The sequence below is a fragment of the Podarcis bocagei genome, assembly GCF_964188305.1.
Source record: "Podarcis bocagei genome assembly, chromosome: 1".
NCBI classification, from domain to species: Eukaryota; Metazoa; Chordata; class Lepidosauria; order Squamata; family Lacertidae; genus Podarcis; species Podarcis bocagei.
The window spans coordinates 58998719-59017068 of NC_138125.1; the positions used below are offsets into that span (position 1 = coordinate 58998719).

The 18350-nt window shown below is 39.0% G+C and overlaps 1 protein-coding gene across 3 annotated transcripts in view; it reads left to right on the forward strand.

The window, feature by feature from the left end:
• The window catches only part of SLC1A2 (solute carrier family 1 member 2), a 103276-nt gene extending 85140 nt beyond the window's left edge, over positions 1 to 18136 (forward strand). For 2 of the 3 annotated variants that reach the window (XM_081165037.1, XM_081165036.1), the window contains exons 10-12: positions 533 to 667; positions 4431 to 4662; positions 8399 to 18136. In XM_081165037.1, the coding sequence (XP_081021163.1) occupies positions 533 to 667; positions 4431 to 4662; positions 8399 to 8473 (442 nt within the window). In that variant the 3' untranslated portion in view covers positions 8474 to 18136. Of the gene's footprint in view, positions 1 to 532; positions 668 to 4430; positions 4663 to 8220; positions 8271 to 8398 lie in introns of all 3 variants that reach the window. The other variant, XM_081165038.1, reaches the window with a different exon arrangement.
• Positions 18137 to 18350: the final 214 nt, after the last annotated feature.

Below are 18350 nucleotides of genomic sequence, written 5' to 3' on the forward strand. Positions count from 1 at the left end.
ACTCAGCTCTCAGCATTCCAAGCTGCTTTCCTCATGTCCTGGCTTATTTCCCTTGTAAGCGCCTCCCCTCAGCCTCGAGACACAGAAGGTTAACCCTTCACTACACCCAACAGGTGGGCAGGAGCTGGGACCGAAAGACGGGAGCTCACCCCGCCACGGGGATTCGAACCGCCGACCATGCGATCGGCAAGTCCTAGGCACTGAGGTTTTACCCACAGCGCCACCCGTGTCCCATACTCAAGTTAGCATGAGTTAAATGAATCACATATTGCTTTAATCAAAAATCATTAAATAAGAGTGCTTATGGAAAACAAATGATATTTTTTTTTGCAAAATCAAAAGACTGGTGTGTTAATAAAACTACTTTAAACTCAGTCAAAATCTTCTAAATTACAATATTAGAGGCTGCACTGAAATAGCAGGGAATGTGTTCCTACAGAAGTTGGAGTGATCAAGCAGTTCCCATATTTGTAAGAGAAACACTAACTAAGAGAAGGCCCAACTAAACAAGTGGATGTGTTTAATTTCACAGTCTGACAGCTACGCTTGCGAGTGTTGGAGCTGCGAGTATACCCAGTGCAGGATTGGTGACCATGCTTCTCATCCTCACCGCAGTGGGCCTTCCCACACAGGACATCAGCTTACTTGTTGCTGTAGATTGGCTTTTGTAAGTAACATTAAAGAAACTTGTCACTTTTCTCCAAACAGTGATGATGTGGCTTAACTACCCACTCAGGTGTCAACTCCTTCATGATCAATAATGCTTGCTACGAGAAGCACTCCTGGATGTGCAGCAGCTGACCAATGTTTATGCAACAAAGCATTTAAAGGAAATGCACACAGATTGTTTCTGATACCCAACTGTAGCAAAATTGGAGCGGAGCAGAAATCGGCAAGCATTGTTTGCAGACAGTAGGAGGATGTTAACTTAAAGCATGTGGTTGTTTGCTGTTTCAAGGAAATGTCATTGAAGTAAAAACATTTCACTTGATAGAGAAGTCCTGCCTCCTGAATGGACAAAGCCATAATTCAGCTGCAGAGGCAAGGTGTTAGCGAGGGGGTAGGGCTAAGGGCTTACCATTGTGTTTCTGATCATTCTCATGTGGTAAAAAATCCCTGTCCCCTGAAGTAAGCCCTGTGGCGAATTGTGCTGCTGACATTTGCTTCTTTAGAAAAGGTCAGATTGAGCAAGACAATATCATGGCAGCGCAAAGGAAAAGAAGCTCAAACCTTCCATAGTGGAATTAATGCCATAGAGGAATTGATGGGAGTATCTGGGCTTTCACAGCACAGTCCTAGGCATCTTCTGAGAAATAATTGAGAGATTTCACACTGATTCACACAATCTTCCCTGGGCCTTTTTTCAAATTAGTTTCACTTTACTGTGCATTTGTGTGTGTTAAGAGTGCACTATACAAAATACTCAATAAAATACTGTTAGAAATAATTGCGGCTTTATAGTATGGTCATGTAATATACAGACCTTCCTCTCTTCTTTTTCTTGTAAAGGCTATTTCACCCTAAAAAGAATTCTTCTGAGACAGGTCTTCTGTGCACCGGTTTTAAACCTGAAGTGGCCCATAATTAGTCTACTTAGATCAGGGGTGCCCAAACTTTTTTCAAAGAGGACTAGATTTGATGTGAGGGCCGACCAAAGTTGTTGAGCTTTTTTGTGAAACGAAGTTGAGCTTTTTTTTACAATTTTACCCCAAAGTTCTTAAGCCTTTTTTAGGATTGAAGTTTACCCCAAAGTTGCTGAGCTTTTTCTTGGATTTTATCCCAGGGCATCTACTGCCATGGGGGCTGGATTAAATCGACTGGCAGGCCGGATTAGGCCGCCAAAACAGAAAAAAGAGAGAGAAAATAGTAAGAACATGTCCCCAGTAAGAGTATTGCTGTTATGCATGTTATGTCTAGATTGCAAGTAGTCTGGATTCCAGGAGATCTTCCCATTGGTGCTGATGGGGCAGCTTGAAATACTTTCCCAAAGGACTATTGTATCTAGCAATTATATCAGTGCACCTTGTCAGTCTGTTACAGTTACTGAATAAAGCAGAAACATATTTTATTTTATTGTTGAGAAGCACCCAAGCAAACTTCTTACAAGTCCAGAGGTATAAAATATGTCTGGGATTTTTTAAGTACTTTTGGTATGAGCTGAATAGACTGACATGAATGAAATCTGGGAAGAAGAAAGAGCATTATAGCTTTTCATGAAAAAAAGCATACAAAGGTAGTCATTCTTCATTATGAAAACTGAAATATTAAGAAACCAGGTCATTCACTTAAAATATATCAGGAGTAAACCTTTTCTAGTTTATTATACTGTGTCAATCTTGATTCAAAATTGCTGTAATACTGGGTTGCAAACTCCATCTTTAAAATTGTATAAAATATGCTGGATTTTATTTTATTTCTTTTGCCCTGTATAGCATAGGGAAGATATATACAGACTTCACAATGAAATCTTTTTTTAAGTGTTCTGATCTCCTGCTGTTCCTCCACTCCAAAGTGAACAAAAATGGCATTTTAAAGAACAGTGTTATTTGTCCACAGCTGGAATTAATCCAGAGTCATTAGTGGTAGCCAAGAACTGCAAGTTTCCAAAGGGGAAATTGACAAGCTTAGCAAATGTCACGGAAAGGTCTCCAGCACAGAGATGCTATGCCCAAAGAAATGGAGAATTAGAAAGGGCCTTCTTGTGTAAATGGTTCATGTTCAGCTTCTAAAATGCTTGCTGAAATGTAGAGCTACCACTGCAAATTTAGCGTGAACACCTGATTTTTCTTCCCCTTTGGCATTCTGTGAAACCAAGCCAAAAAAAATCCATGATTTATGACTGAAAAATGCCTGGGGGAATCACATTTTAATTTTTAGTACTTAGGCCTGGTGCTAAATAATAAATTGAGGAACAATAAGGGCCTATGTAAATGAAATGGACATACCATGAAGGTTGTCTGAAATTACTCTCTATGGTAGCTTTCTCCACATAGGAAGGTTTCAGCGTGCAGTGAAGCACCTCACAGAAGGGGGATGTTTCTCCATCTCACTGCAAACTTACAAAATGATTGTTGTGGATTGAAGAAAACCACCTGATTGGCACAATGACTGGCTGCCATGATACATAGATACAGTCATCATGGGAAACAGTTGAATTAAAGGTTCTCTGACCCCTATTAAAACTGGGCTGGTAGTAAGTGAACCGCCACACCTACAGATGCCAGGCTTGTTTGGGGCAAGTGTTTCACAATGTATACTTCATATCCACACATCATGATAAGGACTGGGTGCTGCAAGTGGATTGTTTCATGCAATCTAACTGAAATTTATAACCAACCTGCTGCTGAATGCTATTTTGGCACCTGTTTATAGAAGGTGCGGTATTGGTCATCTACAAGGAAACAGATTTCTAATTGGCATCTCCTATGGCAGTGGCTTAACAGATGAAGACAAAAGAGAAGGGCATTTTAAATTATATGTATATCATTCTAAATGGTGCATGCCATCAATAATCTTAAACAGATATTTTTTGAAACCATGATATGAAGAAGAGAATGAAACAAAAATGGTAATCTGATTAGCATTTTAGCATCAAATCAGTGTATTCAATGACCATTTCTATTCAATTCCCTGCTTCTGTTTCTGAAAAAATGCATTTTGTCCACATCTTAGGCTTGCCATATGTCAGAAAAATGCCTGACATGTCCTGGTTTTCGGGTGTAAAAATGGTGTATGGGGAGAATTTTGCTGAATTGGCAAAATGTCAGGGGAAACCTGGATGTATGGCAACGTGATGGAAAAAGCAGTGGATACAGTTCCAAAAAGCTTAAAATCACTATTTTTGGGAAGGCAATTTGGGTTTGTTCTCCAAAAAAGTTCAATAATTTTGTGGTCTTCCTAAAAAAGCCCAAGAACTTTGCAGGTGTCAGGAATTTTACTTTTTGAAGTAGGGCAACCCTACCATATCTGTACTGTGATCTGATGATATATTTTTTGTGTGGAACACTTATAAAGTGCTTAAAATACACTCAGCAATGTTAGAAGTTTGATGGAAATGGGGATGTGACTGCACAAACCTATGAACCTGTTTTTTTTCCAGTAGGACAAAATCTATAGTCATGTCACTATTTGATTACATACATGAACCTTCAAAAGAAAAAGTGTTGCCCCATTTTTTTTCACTTCATGATCGGATTTCTCTGTACAAAATGAACATGTGCAGCTTCTCAGAAATCCCAAGAGACTGTGGGAACTACCCATTTTTTCCTTTGCAGCATCAGGGTCATGCAAATTATGAGATCTCTTGACTATAATTCTTTTTCAAATGTTCAAAGGAACATAAAGCTAGTAAAAGTTAAAGTAACCACTTTAGGTGTAAGATATGACACTCAGGTCTACTTTAACATCTTGCTGGTGCTTTGCTATTGCAGAGATCGAATGAGAACCTCTGTCAATGTTGTGGGAGATTCCTTTGGAGCTGGCATTGTCTATCACCTCTCCAAGGCAGAGTTGGAAAACATTGATGCCCATCACAAAGGGCACGAAGATATTGAAATGACCAAGACACAGTCCATTTATGATGACATGAAAAACCACCGGGAAAACAACTCAAACCAGTGTGTTTATACAGCCCACAACTCTGTCATAATAGATGAGTGCAAGGTACCTTTCACATTTATGGATATTGAGACTTGCATCTAGTCAATCATACCTCATCTTCCTTTGTTTTTTAACCTGTATGTATTTTTTTAAAAAATGTATCACTAATAATGGGACAATGCTGCATGCTATGTTGATCAGTTTAAAGACATGGGTACATATATTGTTTGCTTTCTTTGAGTATTTAAATTGCTAATGCATGCCATGTTTACAAATAACATTGTGTTCTACAGGGTGTTTTGGAAGGCAGTGCAATGCAATGGGGGAATATTGTCCAGTTAAGCATTCTTATAGCTTCCCATTACAAGAAAGGTTGCAAATGCAGTTAATAAGGCCTATAGATAAATAGGAGAATTGATGTGGCAATTGGAACGGTTAAAACTACCTAAAAACAAACAAACAAAAAAATCTCCACCATTTTCTCCTCCAGATCAGAGCAATTCTGTTGCCTTTGTGTGTTTGGAGAATCCATGATGGACCAGCTACCACATTTAAAACCCTGCTGAGTAGCTGTAGCCTGAGCAGGAGGCTTTCCCCCTCTGTTGGCATCTTCTTTTTCTTTCCCTCCCCTCTCATGGACTGCAGTTGGGGGAGAGGGGTCAACAACACCAATTCCAGGGGTGACATAGTTTGGGAGCTTTGGGGGGAGTGTGTCAGGGGAACTAGGGGACTTAGAATCCTGTAGGTCCATGACCTCCCCCAACATGCCTCCTGAACTCCATATTTCAGACCACACCAACGGCGGAACACCACTAACAGGCCATACCAGAGGATCTCCAGCATCATAAGTGTCATCCTGCTGGAGGGCTTCTCTTTCCACTGGTGGAATGGCACTTCCTTCACTTCTTCTCATCCCTCGGCCAACCAAATGTGATTTCGGCCTTTTAAATGATATTTAAAAATGACAGTTCAGAGCGCAAGATAGTTAACTGTTTGGAAACAGAAGTTCAGTCGAATCCAGAGATTTTTCTTGTGCATGCCGCAGGGAGGAGCAGAAGCAACATAAAAGTAATTTGTTTCAGTGGGTTATGTTCCAGGAGCCTGCCATTTTCCCGAGTAGAAAAAGGCAGAAATTGGAAGCACACTTCCTTGCTTCTTTTGAAATCAACAGCAGATACTTCCAAGTGAACGTAATTAAGATCAGGCTGTAAGGAAACTGGAGGAGAAAACATGAAGCTGTTTCTATTTATATACAGTTAGGGGGAGCAAAGATATGCACAAGAAAGAAGCACATTCTCATGCTTCCCCTGACACCCAAATAAATGCAAAGCCTGTCCTTTTGTGGATCGATGCTTTCCATGACACACTGTAGAGACACATGCACTGTACCTCGTCCTCAGCAACTGAGAGCTCTCGTGCTCGCCATAATATTTATGCTTTATTTTCATTTTCATTGTGGGCCATTCCAATGCCATTTTTGTGATTTCTGTCTATTGCTGTTTGTAAATTACTTGGTTCAAGAAGAGATTGCAACAAGAATTGACCTGACCAAGAGTTACATGATCTTGAGGAAACTCCATGGCTGAATGAGAAACTAATTTGGATGCTTTGCATCTTGCTTCCAAACTCATCCTTGTGGACGCATCACTGTTGTTTAGCATGATGTCTGAATGCAGCCATTGGCGAGACTGGGCCTGGCTGGAGAATTGAACTGAACAAACATTTTTCTTTAGGCAGATCTACAGTTTTCCCTAATGTGCTGTCATTAAAGGATTGCCATAGCCATTTCAGATTTTGATTGATGTTTCAGCTGGATAGTCATCAAGCTCACTTACTTGATACTGATATTTCTAAGTCCCAGTAGGGAGAACAGAGGAGAGAAACCATTGATGGCTGCGTACAACATCAGGTTTCTAAAATCACACAAGTAATTTAAAAATAACAAAGCTTTGACTGTAACTAAAAACAATTTGACAGAAAGGCTTTATAAATATGCCAGTTCTAAAGAAAGGCACCATTGCTCTGACATTATGCCTAGGACCTGAGTTTATTTCTCTGAGGTAGGCATCTACTGTTTTAAACATTTCTCAGATCACATAGTTATGTATAATAATAAAGTGCAGAAGAATCCCATGGTTAAAAAATTGAGCCCCTTTGAGTTAAGCACATAGTTCAGTCATGCTCATTTAAATACTGTATATTGAAAATCTGGACAGAAAAGTTGTTGAGCCTTTTTAAAATTATTATTTTAAGTTTGACCAAACTTTTTGAGTCTTTTTGCATGCAAAGTCTCAACAAACATCGCCGAAAACGACAATGCCAACAGGGGTTGCCATATGTCCGGATTTCCCCAGACATTTCAGCGATTCCTGCCCAGACTCAGTTTCCAACTGCTGATTGCCAGCTATGTACAGGAAATTCCAGACACATGGCAACCCTATTAAATTTGTCTGGATTATTCCTGATAAGTTTAAAAAATTACAAGCAGTGCAGAAAAGTATGTGAATGAAATTGTAGAAAATGCCCTGCAAGAGAGAAGTTTGCTGCAACTCTGGTCAGTGGTTGTTGTTGTTGTTTCTTTGTCTCAAGTATTAATATAATGACATGTCATTTCTACTTAATATTCTAAACAGCTTCCTAGTTTGATTGCTTTGCACAGCTAATGTATGCTTTATTAGCAAGCTATGTCGATTGTTGTTGCATGGGCTGTTTTTCTGTATTATTATTTTTTTAAATCACAATTCACATTACTTCCTTTGCAAACTAACCTATAATTTCAGTTCCAAATATGTTGTGTATTCTGTTCTTTATAATGCATGTGTTTCCCTTTTAATTATCTAAGAAAGAGGCTGGCTTTGTTTCAAACATGGGTACATTGTCATGCTTTCATGTCCCAATGCTCCCATGCATCCAGTTTGTCCATCATGTGGAATATCAGTCCTGTCTTTAAGTTTTCATGCGAAGCTGAGGACAGTAACATGAAAGGTAAGCTAGGAAATAATGGGGTTCTGTTTAGAATTAGATGAAAGACTCCCTTACTATGTAAAGGTCCAGTTCATTTCTGCCCAGTCAAACAAGCACATTGGCCATTTTGGCTTATCTAGCCATGCATAGCACATCTCCACTGGGGGGGGGGGGAAAGGTGGCGCATGGCTGGCTGTGGGGTTGTTGTTTTTTTCCTTTAGAAAAAATATTGACTGCTGAGATGTTGCTTACAAGCCAGTATTTCCCATGGAATGATTTACCATTCTTGGTCTTCCACAATTGTTATCAAGTTAACATTGAAGTGTGAACTTTTAACTGAGACTCTGATATGGCTGTTTGTGGTTTTGTATGTAAAATGCAGCCTTGTTAAGTATGGTTTGACTCAGTTGTAAGTGCACCTTCAACATTACACGATCGGACACAGTAGTGAACAATGATGTTTCCCAGCAGGTCCTTGCGGAGGATCAATTCTGCCGTTTGCTACTTAGCTTTTTGTAACATACGTGCATATGTATGTGTGTATGATTCACATATACCGGTATGTGTAACTCTGTGCATATCGGGCCTATAGACCTGATTTCTCAACATTCTGCTTTGCGGACAGAGCACTATTGTAATTTTGAGTTCTTCCTGCAGATTGAGAAACATTGAAAGGGCAGAACTGATTCAGTACAAAATAAAAACACGTATGTATATTTTCACACATGGATTTAATGTAAATCTTGTAAATATTCAGTTTTGCTGTTTAATTCTTGACATTTCTGACAAAAGTGCCTTGATCTTTAAGTTAGGTGTTGATGACAATTATTTACAGGTCACCCTGGCAACAAACGGCAAATCTGCAGACTTCAATGCTGTTGAAGAAGAACCTTGGAAACATGAGAAATAAGGAAGGAACAAACCAGGTCCACCTCTAATAAGCCCCAGAAGTTGTCTTGTGGTAAAAGCTGGTATCAAGATTCAAGAAGATTTTTCACTGTCTTCATTTAGTATAAAAACTATTTGCTTATTTAATGCTCTTAACGGAAACTTAGAAACAGTCTCATAAAGTCATTGCTCCTTTAGCATCTTTGCCAAATAATTCATAACCATCTCTCTCAATTGTGTCACCACTTGAATGGATGTGGCTGAAGGACACTCTGTCAGTTCAAGAGATGTATTTTTGCTGGGCTTCCTCTGTTCAACTCAAGACGTAGAGAATGTAGATGCTGCAAAAGAGGAAAGATCAGAAAGGCCCAATGGCTGGTGAGACTCGGGCTAATAAACATTAAGTATAATGTAAAGGGTGCAGTATTTTGCAATGCCTCTTCTCCTGCTGTAGATGTCAACCAGCACCTTGGTGCATATCAAATACAGTTAGCACTGTGGACTGTAATATATGATCACTGTAAATGTTTTATATGTGCTTTATTAATACGTGGCATATGATATTCTCAGTTCCCTATTATTCATGCCATCCTCACATTGATGGTCATATCCCAGTTCTTTTAACTATCCAGAGCTCCATGCATGCCAGATCTAGGTAGTCACCCAGGGGATATCATTTCCGTCATTTCCGTCACCCAATACTTGAAGGTATAGGAAAAATGATTTGCAGTTTATAGTGGTGGGTGGGTGTGAATGCCTGTGTGCACGGTCCCCAAAAATGAATTAACCCCTGGGCAGCATGTATACATGGCTTGACCATGATTTTTTCTCCAATTGAGTTCAATGGACTGTATTGCCAGTATATAAATTTAGGTGTGGAATATGTAGTTTTCAGAGCTAATAAACCATCCCAGATTGTATTCCATTCATACTAGCAACTAGCACAATTCTGATTACCCATACAAGGAGAAACATAGACTGCAATATGTGGCTGTCTCAATCCAGCGACGTCAAAGTACCATATAGATGCATATCACTGGTATTTCAGCAGGAAAATCTGCAGCAAGTAATATCTTGTCACCCTTTTGCTGAGACCTGGGATGGAATAAGGTGCTATTCTTTAGGGATAAAATGTCTGCAAATAAATCACATCTTTTGCATTCATTTTGCTAAAAAGAAACTTAGCAGGTTTAATATTGTTTAACAGCTGGGAGCTATTTATACACTGGCGAAAATGTTTTATATGCTTGGTCCTTGTGAACAGAGAACTGAAACGTAAGATATGGTAATAATCTTGTCAGTTATATCTTGTTTGTACAAATGGGTTTGGGTAAAGAATATCCATTCAGAATTGTAACAGAATTATATTTAGTAATTGTTGTGATGCCCAAACTGCAATAATTCCTTGACAACCCATCATAAAAGGACACGCTGCCACAGCAAATATCTGCAAGTTGGAGCAGGAAAGATTTAATCTCTTGTTGATAGATCATAGAATTGCAGAGTTGGAAGGGTCAGTGAGGGTCATTTAGTCCAACCATCTGCAATGCAGGAATCTTTTGCCCAACATGGCGCTAGAGCCAAAAATATTGAGATAAAGTGTCTCATTCTCTACTAACTGAGCCACGCTGAACATGTTTGCCTTCCTGCAGACATACAGAGTATTATCCTTTACCAAACAGGCATGAAGGATTACCCATAGGTTTCAACAGAATCATGTTTCTCCCTTTTGCTCTCTCTGCATACATGAACGTAACTTCGCAGGCTGAGTCAAAGGAGGACTGGCTTTGTCTCCCATTAAACCAGCCTGCGCACCCACTCTTCTTGATCACCTTGAATTCTGGATGTCATGTAATTTAACTAAGCGGCCAGAGATGGGGTGGGGTAGGCTGTGTGGGAGAGCTGTGCTCATATCTTTCATTTCCCAACTAATTTGACGCACTGAAGGGAGAGAGGAGAAACAGGTCTGCTGATTCCTTGACATAAAGGCAGTGTGCTCTTGTAGGGGAGGAATCTACCAGTGGATTTTTATATTCTGATATTATACTTTTCATGGAATACATACATTTTGTAGAACTGAAGGCCCTACCCCATCTTTTGTGCACATGCTCATGTTAACATCAATGAGGTACCATGGGGATTGCTTACATAGGTCTTTCTATTCTTCCCCACATCACTTTATACTTGGCGGCTGTTCAGTGCACAATTAGAATGAGCAAACAAGGTACTGAGCCAGCAATGTGATTTCCAGACCCCTGTCTAGGGTAATGGTTTGAGCAACACTAATAAAAAAATACCCCATTGCTTTTATTTTATTTTATAAACTAGGAAGATGTTCTCAAATTGAAACGGGGATAAATTCCACATGTGTGCAGAGTTAAGATTTTTTGAACGGATATCAACAGAAAGAACACCTTTTACAAAACTGGGGGGGGGGGAGGGATTTTTGTATGTTTTATAACTCAGGGAATTTCAATCTTACGATACTCCTTTCCCAACAATATAAAACAGGGAGAAGGAAGCAACTATTATATTGGAGGCCTGCATATTTTATCTTCTAGATAAATGCTATTACATAATTCTGTTGTGCTAACTGGTCAATTGACTGTCCACAAGTATTTCTATTTAATTATGAAGTCTAAATATCCTTAGCTGCCATTTCATAGTTTGCTTAGTCAATATGAATCTAGGTTGCTAAACCAGGAAAAAAAATAAAATAAAAATGAACCCTGTAAGTGGTCACAACACTAACGGCACATTCCTTTTTTTAATAGACACTTCTTTCAACTTGCAAATGTTCTATATTTTCAACATGAATTTGCACACTATGCTTTTTCCTACTAGCCTGAGGCATGCCATCTTTCGATACTATGCTCCATTCCTCTCTTATTAGGATGCAGCTTCTACCAAGGGGCATGTAAAATCAACTGTAATCATCTCTGCAACCTAATCTCCCATCTCCAACTGTCCCTTCTGCCCAGACTTGTGATAGCCATCTATACAGAATCAGTGACAGGAAACAATTAAAAGTATTATTTGTAGGATGTTATACGGAAGACCCTGACATTTCACCAACACTTCAAGCTCTTTCCAGCAAGAGTGTGCGTAGTAAGAGCATGTGTGTGTTTTAGTGCTTTCCCTGCTTAGGCTCAAAACCTTTCCCTTTTAGTTTCAGTCATTCCTGGGCAGGTGAATGCTTAAGTAAGTAGCAGGTGAGAAACAATCTTCACTTCATTTGCTTCTCTTGACTAATTTTGCACCAGCACTTTGGATAAAATGATTTCTTTGCTCAGGTCTCACTTGCTAGTCTGCATAATTAAGAGGGCCTTGCTTTTACCTCTTTGTAGATTCTTTATAAAAGGGATCTAAGATTTCAAAATGCTGATAATCTGCCTCACATTGTCGTCAAGGGAAATGAAGGGTGGTGGTGAGCACTTTGCGTTAGACCTTCTCTAGCATCCCATTCGCTTGAAAAAGGTGACCAGGTTGTAATTTTGTATTGCTCTTGGGTGGCTTGGCTTTGTTCTTTGGCTAGTACCATTTAAGGACTTCAGAAAATAATTAATGGCATAAGGTGACATCCAGCATGCGTCATACTCAGAGCAGACCTGTTGAAATTGAGTACATTGATTTGCATGGGTCTGCTTGGACTATAACTAATGGGTGGGTACACTTAGGCTCCCTTGCACCTTTGGCAAGGAGACACATCCCCCTCTTATCTTGCACCCTTGCAAGAGGATCCTGCACATGTCGCCTGGTCTCCCTGAGCAGGGAAGAAGCAGCCTGGGGAGTGTGTGGACCTGCAGGTGGGCTCCTACTTAACCTGACCAACCCCTAGATACACCCCTGGGTGGGTATCTTCCTTAGATTTCAAGGACAGCAGGCTGAGGTTTGGTCTTTGCTGGTGGCAATTCCATTGATGTTCTGCCTTCAGTGGATTTCCATAGGACATAATCAGTAATTCATACTTGTATAAGTAAATCTCTTGAGTGTGGGGAAGGATCCAAACTCTTGTGCCCTATTCCTGTTTACTTTAACCCTCCTCTACATAAGAAGCTGGAGTTTCTCCTTTTCTTCTCATAGCTCCTTGGCTCTCCTCCCCTCTCATTTGTATCTCCTCTAATCTTTTCTCCTGCCAAATGTCTCACCTGTACTTCTCTAGAGTTTCTCAAAACGAAAAAACAAACAAAAAAGCCCCTCTCTCTTCCTGCCCAGACATGACCCTGGGCCTGGAGCTCCTTCTATCTTTCTCTTGCTCATCATTGTGATACCTGTTATCTCGCAGCTACTAACATTTTTTCAAGCAGCCACTCTAGCCATGTTGCTCCATCTCTAATGCTCTTCTTTTCTCTACATGGAGAGAGAACTTTATGATGCCTGAACATCAGTGGGCTGGGCAGAGGTTCATTGAGATACATGGGATAGGTAAGGAAGAAGAGGGAGCTGGTCCTCCATATGTAATGGAGGTATGAAGCAATAAAACAGAATGATGACGGTCCTCCAGTGTTACTGGTCAACATTTGTCACAATTAAGCGTATTGTTTTCCATTTATTGTCCACACAACTTCAGTGGGGTAGCATTTTATGTCACTATTTGGGTTAAAATGGCTTGAGTTCGGCATAATGCATGTGTAGTTATCTAGTCACCAGTATTACATTCATTCTGATTATGTGACTAAGCCAAGTTCTTAGGCAGACCAAGCTTTGTGTTGCTGCAAGTTTGCCTACTCTGCACTGAATGGCATCACACACTTGCTTGGATGTTTGGTTATAACACAAGTCAACCTACCTACATTTCAGCTGACTGAAAGCAGCCTCTAAGCCACCCAACACTCTCTCAGTTGTCTTGGAACAGCCTTAACCAGCGGATAAAGAGAATTCATTATCCAACCCAGTCTTTGTTGGGTTTATTACGGTATTTCTTAAAAGGCAGAAAGCAAATATGTGCACATAGGACCTCTGCATATTCAGGGATCCCCATTCCATTAACTGGAGGGATCTGATTTATTCCTTCAAATCTGATCTATTGCTGGAACAAGAAGATTATTTGAAATTAAGTTCCTTTTCAATCAGTGGCACACACATCCCTCAACTATTGTCTTTAAAACCAGGGTTTGTGCACATTTATTCAAGACAAGGACACAATTTAATACTGTGAGTCTTTCACATTAACAGTATTTTGTACATAGCACATAATGCTTCACAGGGATTTTTTCATTGATTTTCTATAGCTTTGGAAGCTTATTTGCAAATCTTGATTACCAGTTGATATTTTTCAGTCAGTGCTGTAGATTCCAACATTCCATTTTTTAACTTCCAAGCTTCTTCTTCAAGCTTCCTTTTGAATACTGCAACAACAAAAATCCCTTTCTTTCCTGTCCTTCCTAGTGTGAACTGTAATTTATGGAATGCATGAGGAAAATATGTATTTCTACTTCTAAATACATCTTCAATTCTAATGTAAGCATTTATTCATACCTTTTGTCCAGCAGCCACAAACTACAGTGTAGACTGAATTAACAAATTTAGTATCTGTAATTTGCAGACATACTGATATTTTCTTATACTGTTTACAGACATACCAATATTTTGTTATACAACCTTATAAGACAGAGAGAGAAAGCTACAATATTTACAGGGAATCCATATTAAAGGGGAAATGGAAAATTTTCTTATAACATATATAGATTCATAAAAATTATCTGTGTTATATTAAATTAACGTAACCCTGTAAACTTTATTTATAACCTCTAAGCAAAGCACAAATAGGAAATAAAGGTGTCTTTAAATGCTGCAGTTCATTATGGAACACTATGTTGTTATAATAATCTTAAGATTGATCAGATGAACAAATGATTGATCTGTTATTTTTGATACTTACAGTGTAATCCTATGCATGTTTACTCGGACAAAAGACCCACTGTGTTAAACAGTGCTTACTCCCTAGTAAGTGTGTTTAGAATCACAGCCTTAACCTGGTGTCTTTACCAGGAGAATTAGGAAGGGTCTCCACCCTGCAATATACAAAGAGTCTGATCCAGAATCATTTATTCACCAGTATATTTTGTCCCCCAACCCTTCACCTTACTGCATTTTCCTGTAGTCCCCAAAGTTTCCAATGGAATCGATTACAAAGTCTGTGTACTTTAGGACTGCAGCTTCTGAAGAAGGCCCTGATCCAGCTGTAGTCATGGGTCATCAGGCATAAGAACTGGTGTCCCGTAATTGGCATCAAGTGATGCATCCAGCTAGTTCAAAGTGGCTTGGGTGAGAATCATAACGTGGAAGGAGATGAGCATCTGTATTTATTTATGTGCACAGACGTTATTTGCTGGATTGGCCAGAAGCCTTCAGAGACCAGGCCTGCAGTTCCTCCACAGTCTTTTCTAGACTGGCTAAAGTAACTGGCTTTGCCAGTTCACTTCAAAGCCAGATCACAAGTTTTGCTGCTCGACAAATACTGTACAAGAAAGGAGGCGGCAGCAAAGCCGATAAGGGGTCATAGTTATTTAATGAATAACAGCCCAAACCTAGCCATGTGTACTCAGAAGTGAGTCCTGTTGAATTCAAGGGGGGTTATTCCCGGGTATGTGGGTTTTATGCAGGGGGAAGGGAACAGAAGACAGGCAAATGGCCACATTCAATGGCCTGCTGAGCTCTTCCTGGTGTAGTCAGAAGTGAGGTTGGAATGGATCTTTTGTTTTTTCTTGTCTTCTTCCTGACCAAGAATTTATTTTAGGCTAGGACACAAAGGTTTCCACAGGGAGAGTGTCAACGAAGTTGGATCTTCCTCTGGAGGGCAGAGCTTTGCCCTTATAGTGTGAAATTGAATCGGTTTTATGGCCATGGAACACCTCAGTGATCATAGGGTTGCAGGGTCTGTCACATAAAATGATATTTATACAAGTTCAGACAACGTAAGGAACTGCAGAACTGTGTTTCATGTCTTTGCCTTTGTACAAAAGGACCAAACAACATTCTTATGGGACCATGTCAATCGACTTGCACATATAGAAATACCTCCTGATTTTTAAGACATTTATAAGAAAGCAAGCGGTATATTTTTCACCAGGATGAATGAGATCTGTTTTTCTTTTATTTCCTTAGCAGTTAATTATAAAGTATCTCTAGTCCTATGGCCTTGCTATTACCCAAGCACATTGAATGAGCAAATAAGAGTTATTAAAACCTGAGGAACAGCTTAAATACAATGTAGATGTTGTCTCTTGGCACACCAACTGCACAGCACACAGAGCAGAGGATATGTACTGAAAACATCAACGATCCATGAAACAGGTATATTTAACTAGAGAAACCTGTTGTACATGCCTTGCGTTTGGGTGAGCAAACTGTACAGTAGATCTAGAATGTTGTCAATGTAAACTTATTTTGTAATCCTCTTCTATTTTAAAAGCAGAGTTTTCAAATACTCTCGTAATTAGAGCCAAATGTGTTCTAGTGGTAAAATAAAAGTACTAATGATAGCTGTCAAAGCATGACACTCTTATGAATACCAGTCTTGGTGCGTTGTTTTCCGCATGAAGAACAGTGCCTCTCCGCACTTTGTGTAGATAATGTAGCTTATCTTTGTGTAATTTCAGTGAAATTGTGTATACAGTATTAATAGTTGCCATTTGGTTTTTAATTTAACATCAGTTATGCTGGAGTAGAAACTTTATAATATGTTCCAAAAAGAATTTGGGTTGGGTTGGCTGCTTGTCAGTATTTCCATCCCCAGGTATTTATCAGAATAATCTCCATAGGCAGATAACTGGTTTTATATGTTGATAATATAAACATGTTGGTGCATGTCAAAGTCTGAATAATTGTTGGAACCTTTTATTGCAGCCGACTCATTGTACATATGTTAGTCTTTGTTTTTATATATCTAACCAGCAGCATGCAAGTGTGTGTGTATGTTTGTAAATCCCTGGCACTTAGTGAATGTGACTGGCCGTCTCATTTTGCTGCACTGTGAATGCAATATCACTGCTACATTAAAGAATTAATGTAGGCATATTATTCTGAGTTTATAATAATATATTTTTGTCTGTATACCTGATATGTTGGAAATGTAGAGACATGATTATTCGTAAGTTGCTGCATCAGTTAGCTCATTGGTCAGAAGTAAAAACAAACCTTGCTGTACTCTTTACTTTGGATGCCATGCTTATCGTTTGCAATTGCAATGTCTGTTTCTGCTTTGCAACATGGACTCCTGCTGTCATCCAACAACATTTCAAGATTCCTCTGATGTTCATTTGCTTTCACTTGTTCACTGACAACAGTATCCACTGAAGAATCTGCATAACCTGAGCCTGTCATTTTGCTTTAAATCAAGGCACAGACATGCCTGTTAACTATAGACACTGGACTGTTTCCAGCTAAGTTTACTCAGAATAGACACACTGAAATTAATGGACCCAAATTGGCCAAATCCATTAATTTCAATGGATCTACTCTGGGTTTATCTAATGCTGGATGCAAGCCTATCATTATCATTCTTAAGATTTGTGTTACACCAGCTAGCCAGAAGCACAGAGTCAATACTGCTTCCATTTTTCAAAAGTAAGCATATGAAAAATTATAACAAATCCCATTCATGTCAGTTTTGGAAACAGACAAACAACTGTGTTTTTGAGGTGTGCTTTACCTGTTGTGTTTATGTGCAGTTGTATCTCAGAATTTCCATGCACCAGTAATCATACTTTTTATATATTAAGAATTTGAATGTCTCTGATAATAAAGAAGCTCTCTGAAAAAGAGCTACTAGTGGAAAGGATGGCAGGATTCACTGTTGCTTTCACTCAATAAATGTAGCACCTTTACTGTGGCATATTCCATGGGATAAAATATCCCATACGGAAGCTAGTTGTCATCTGCCTTAAAAGTACTCTATAACTATTCCTTTTTTCAATTCCGGCTTACCTATTGTGAATTGCCTTTAGCAATTGCTGAAGTGGCAAATCACTCTGAGCCTGATGACCGCAAGTGTGTGAGACAACAAAAGGGGAAAGCCACAAAATCTCAAGATCTGTGCATGTGTTCTTTTTCATATGCAACTATGGGCGAAATCCTATACACATTCATGTGGGGGGTAAGTTACATTAAACTCAATGGAACTTACTTCCAAGTAGATATGTATAGGACTGTGCTGTTTAGGGAAATTATTGCGCTCAGGGCCTTTGAGATCATGGCCATTGTGTATATCATCAATTTGCAGTTCTTCCCTTGAAATGTGATGTGATCCATTTAGAATACATCCAAAAGAAACCATAAGCCTCGTCTTTGACATTGATTGGAAGTGTTCATCTGGGAATCGAAATGATGTACTTGTACAGTTCCTGTACCACATTTTGTGTAAAGACTAATGAATGCAGATGCGAAAACTTTCTATTAACTCTGGTTACTTTCTTGTATATTGTAATGGGAATGCCTCATTTACTGAGTATTTTTTTTTGTAGTTTATAGTTCTAATTCTCCTAATCTTTATCTATACCTCCTTTAGTAACTACAGTATTTGCTTTTAATACTTTCTTACTGTGTGAACTGATTTCTGTAACTTATGTATAAAACAAAACTGGACATTCTTTATATACTGGAAATAATCAGCGAAGACAATATTTCACTAAGTGTTGTACTTTTTATGTACATATCATCAATAAATGTGGATTCATAATTTTAACGGTTAGAGCGAGTGTCAATTATTACATATCAACTCTGAAAAGAATATGTTATGTGTTTGTGCAAAGTATTTTATTCCCCAACACTATTTCTACTTAGTATATGTAAATCTCTATTTTAAATTACTTATACATGGGGAGTTTTTTTGAGTATGACTCAGCTAAGGAAGTCTGTTCTTTTCTGGCAAAGAGGTTTGAAACCATACGTCTGACACA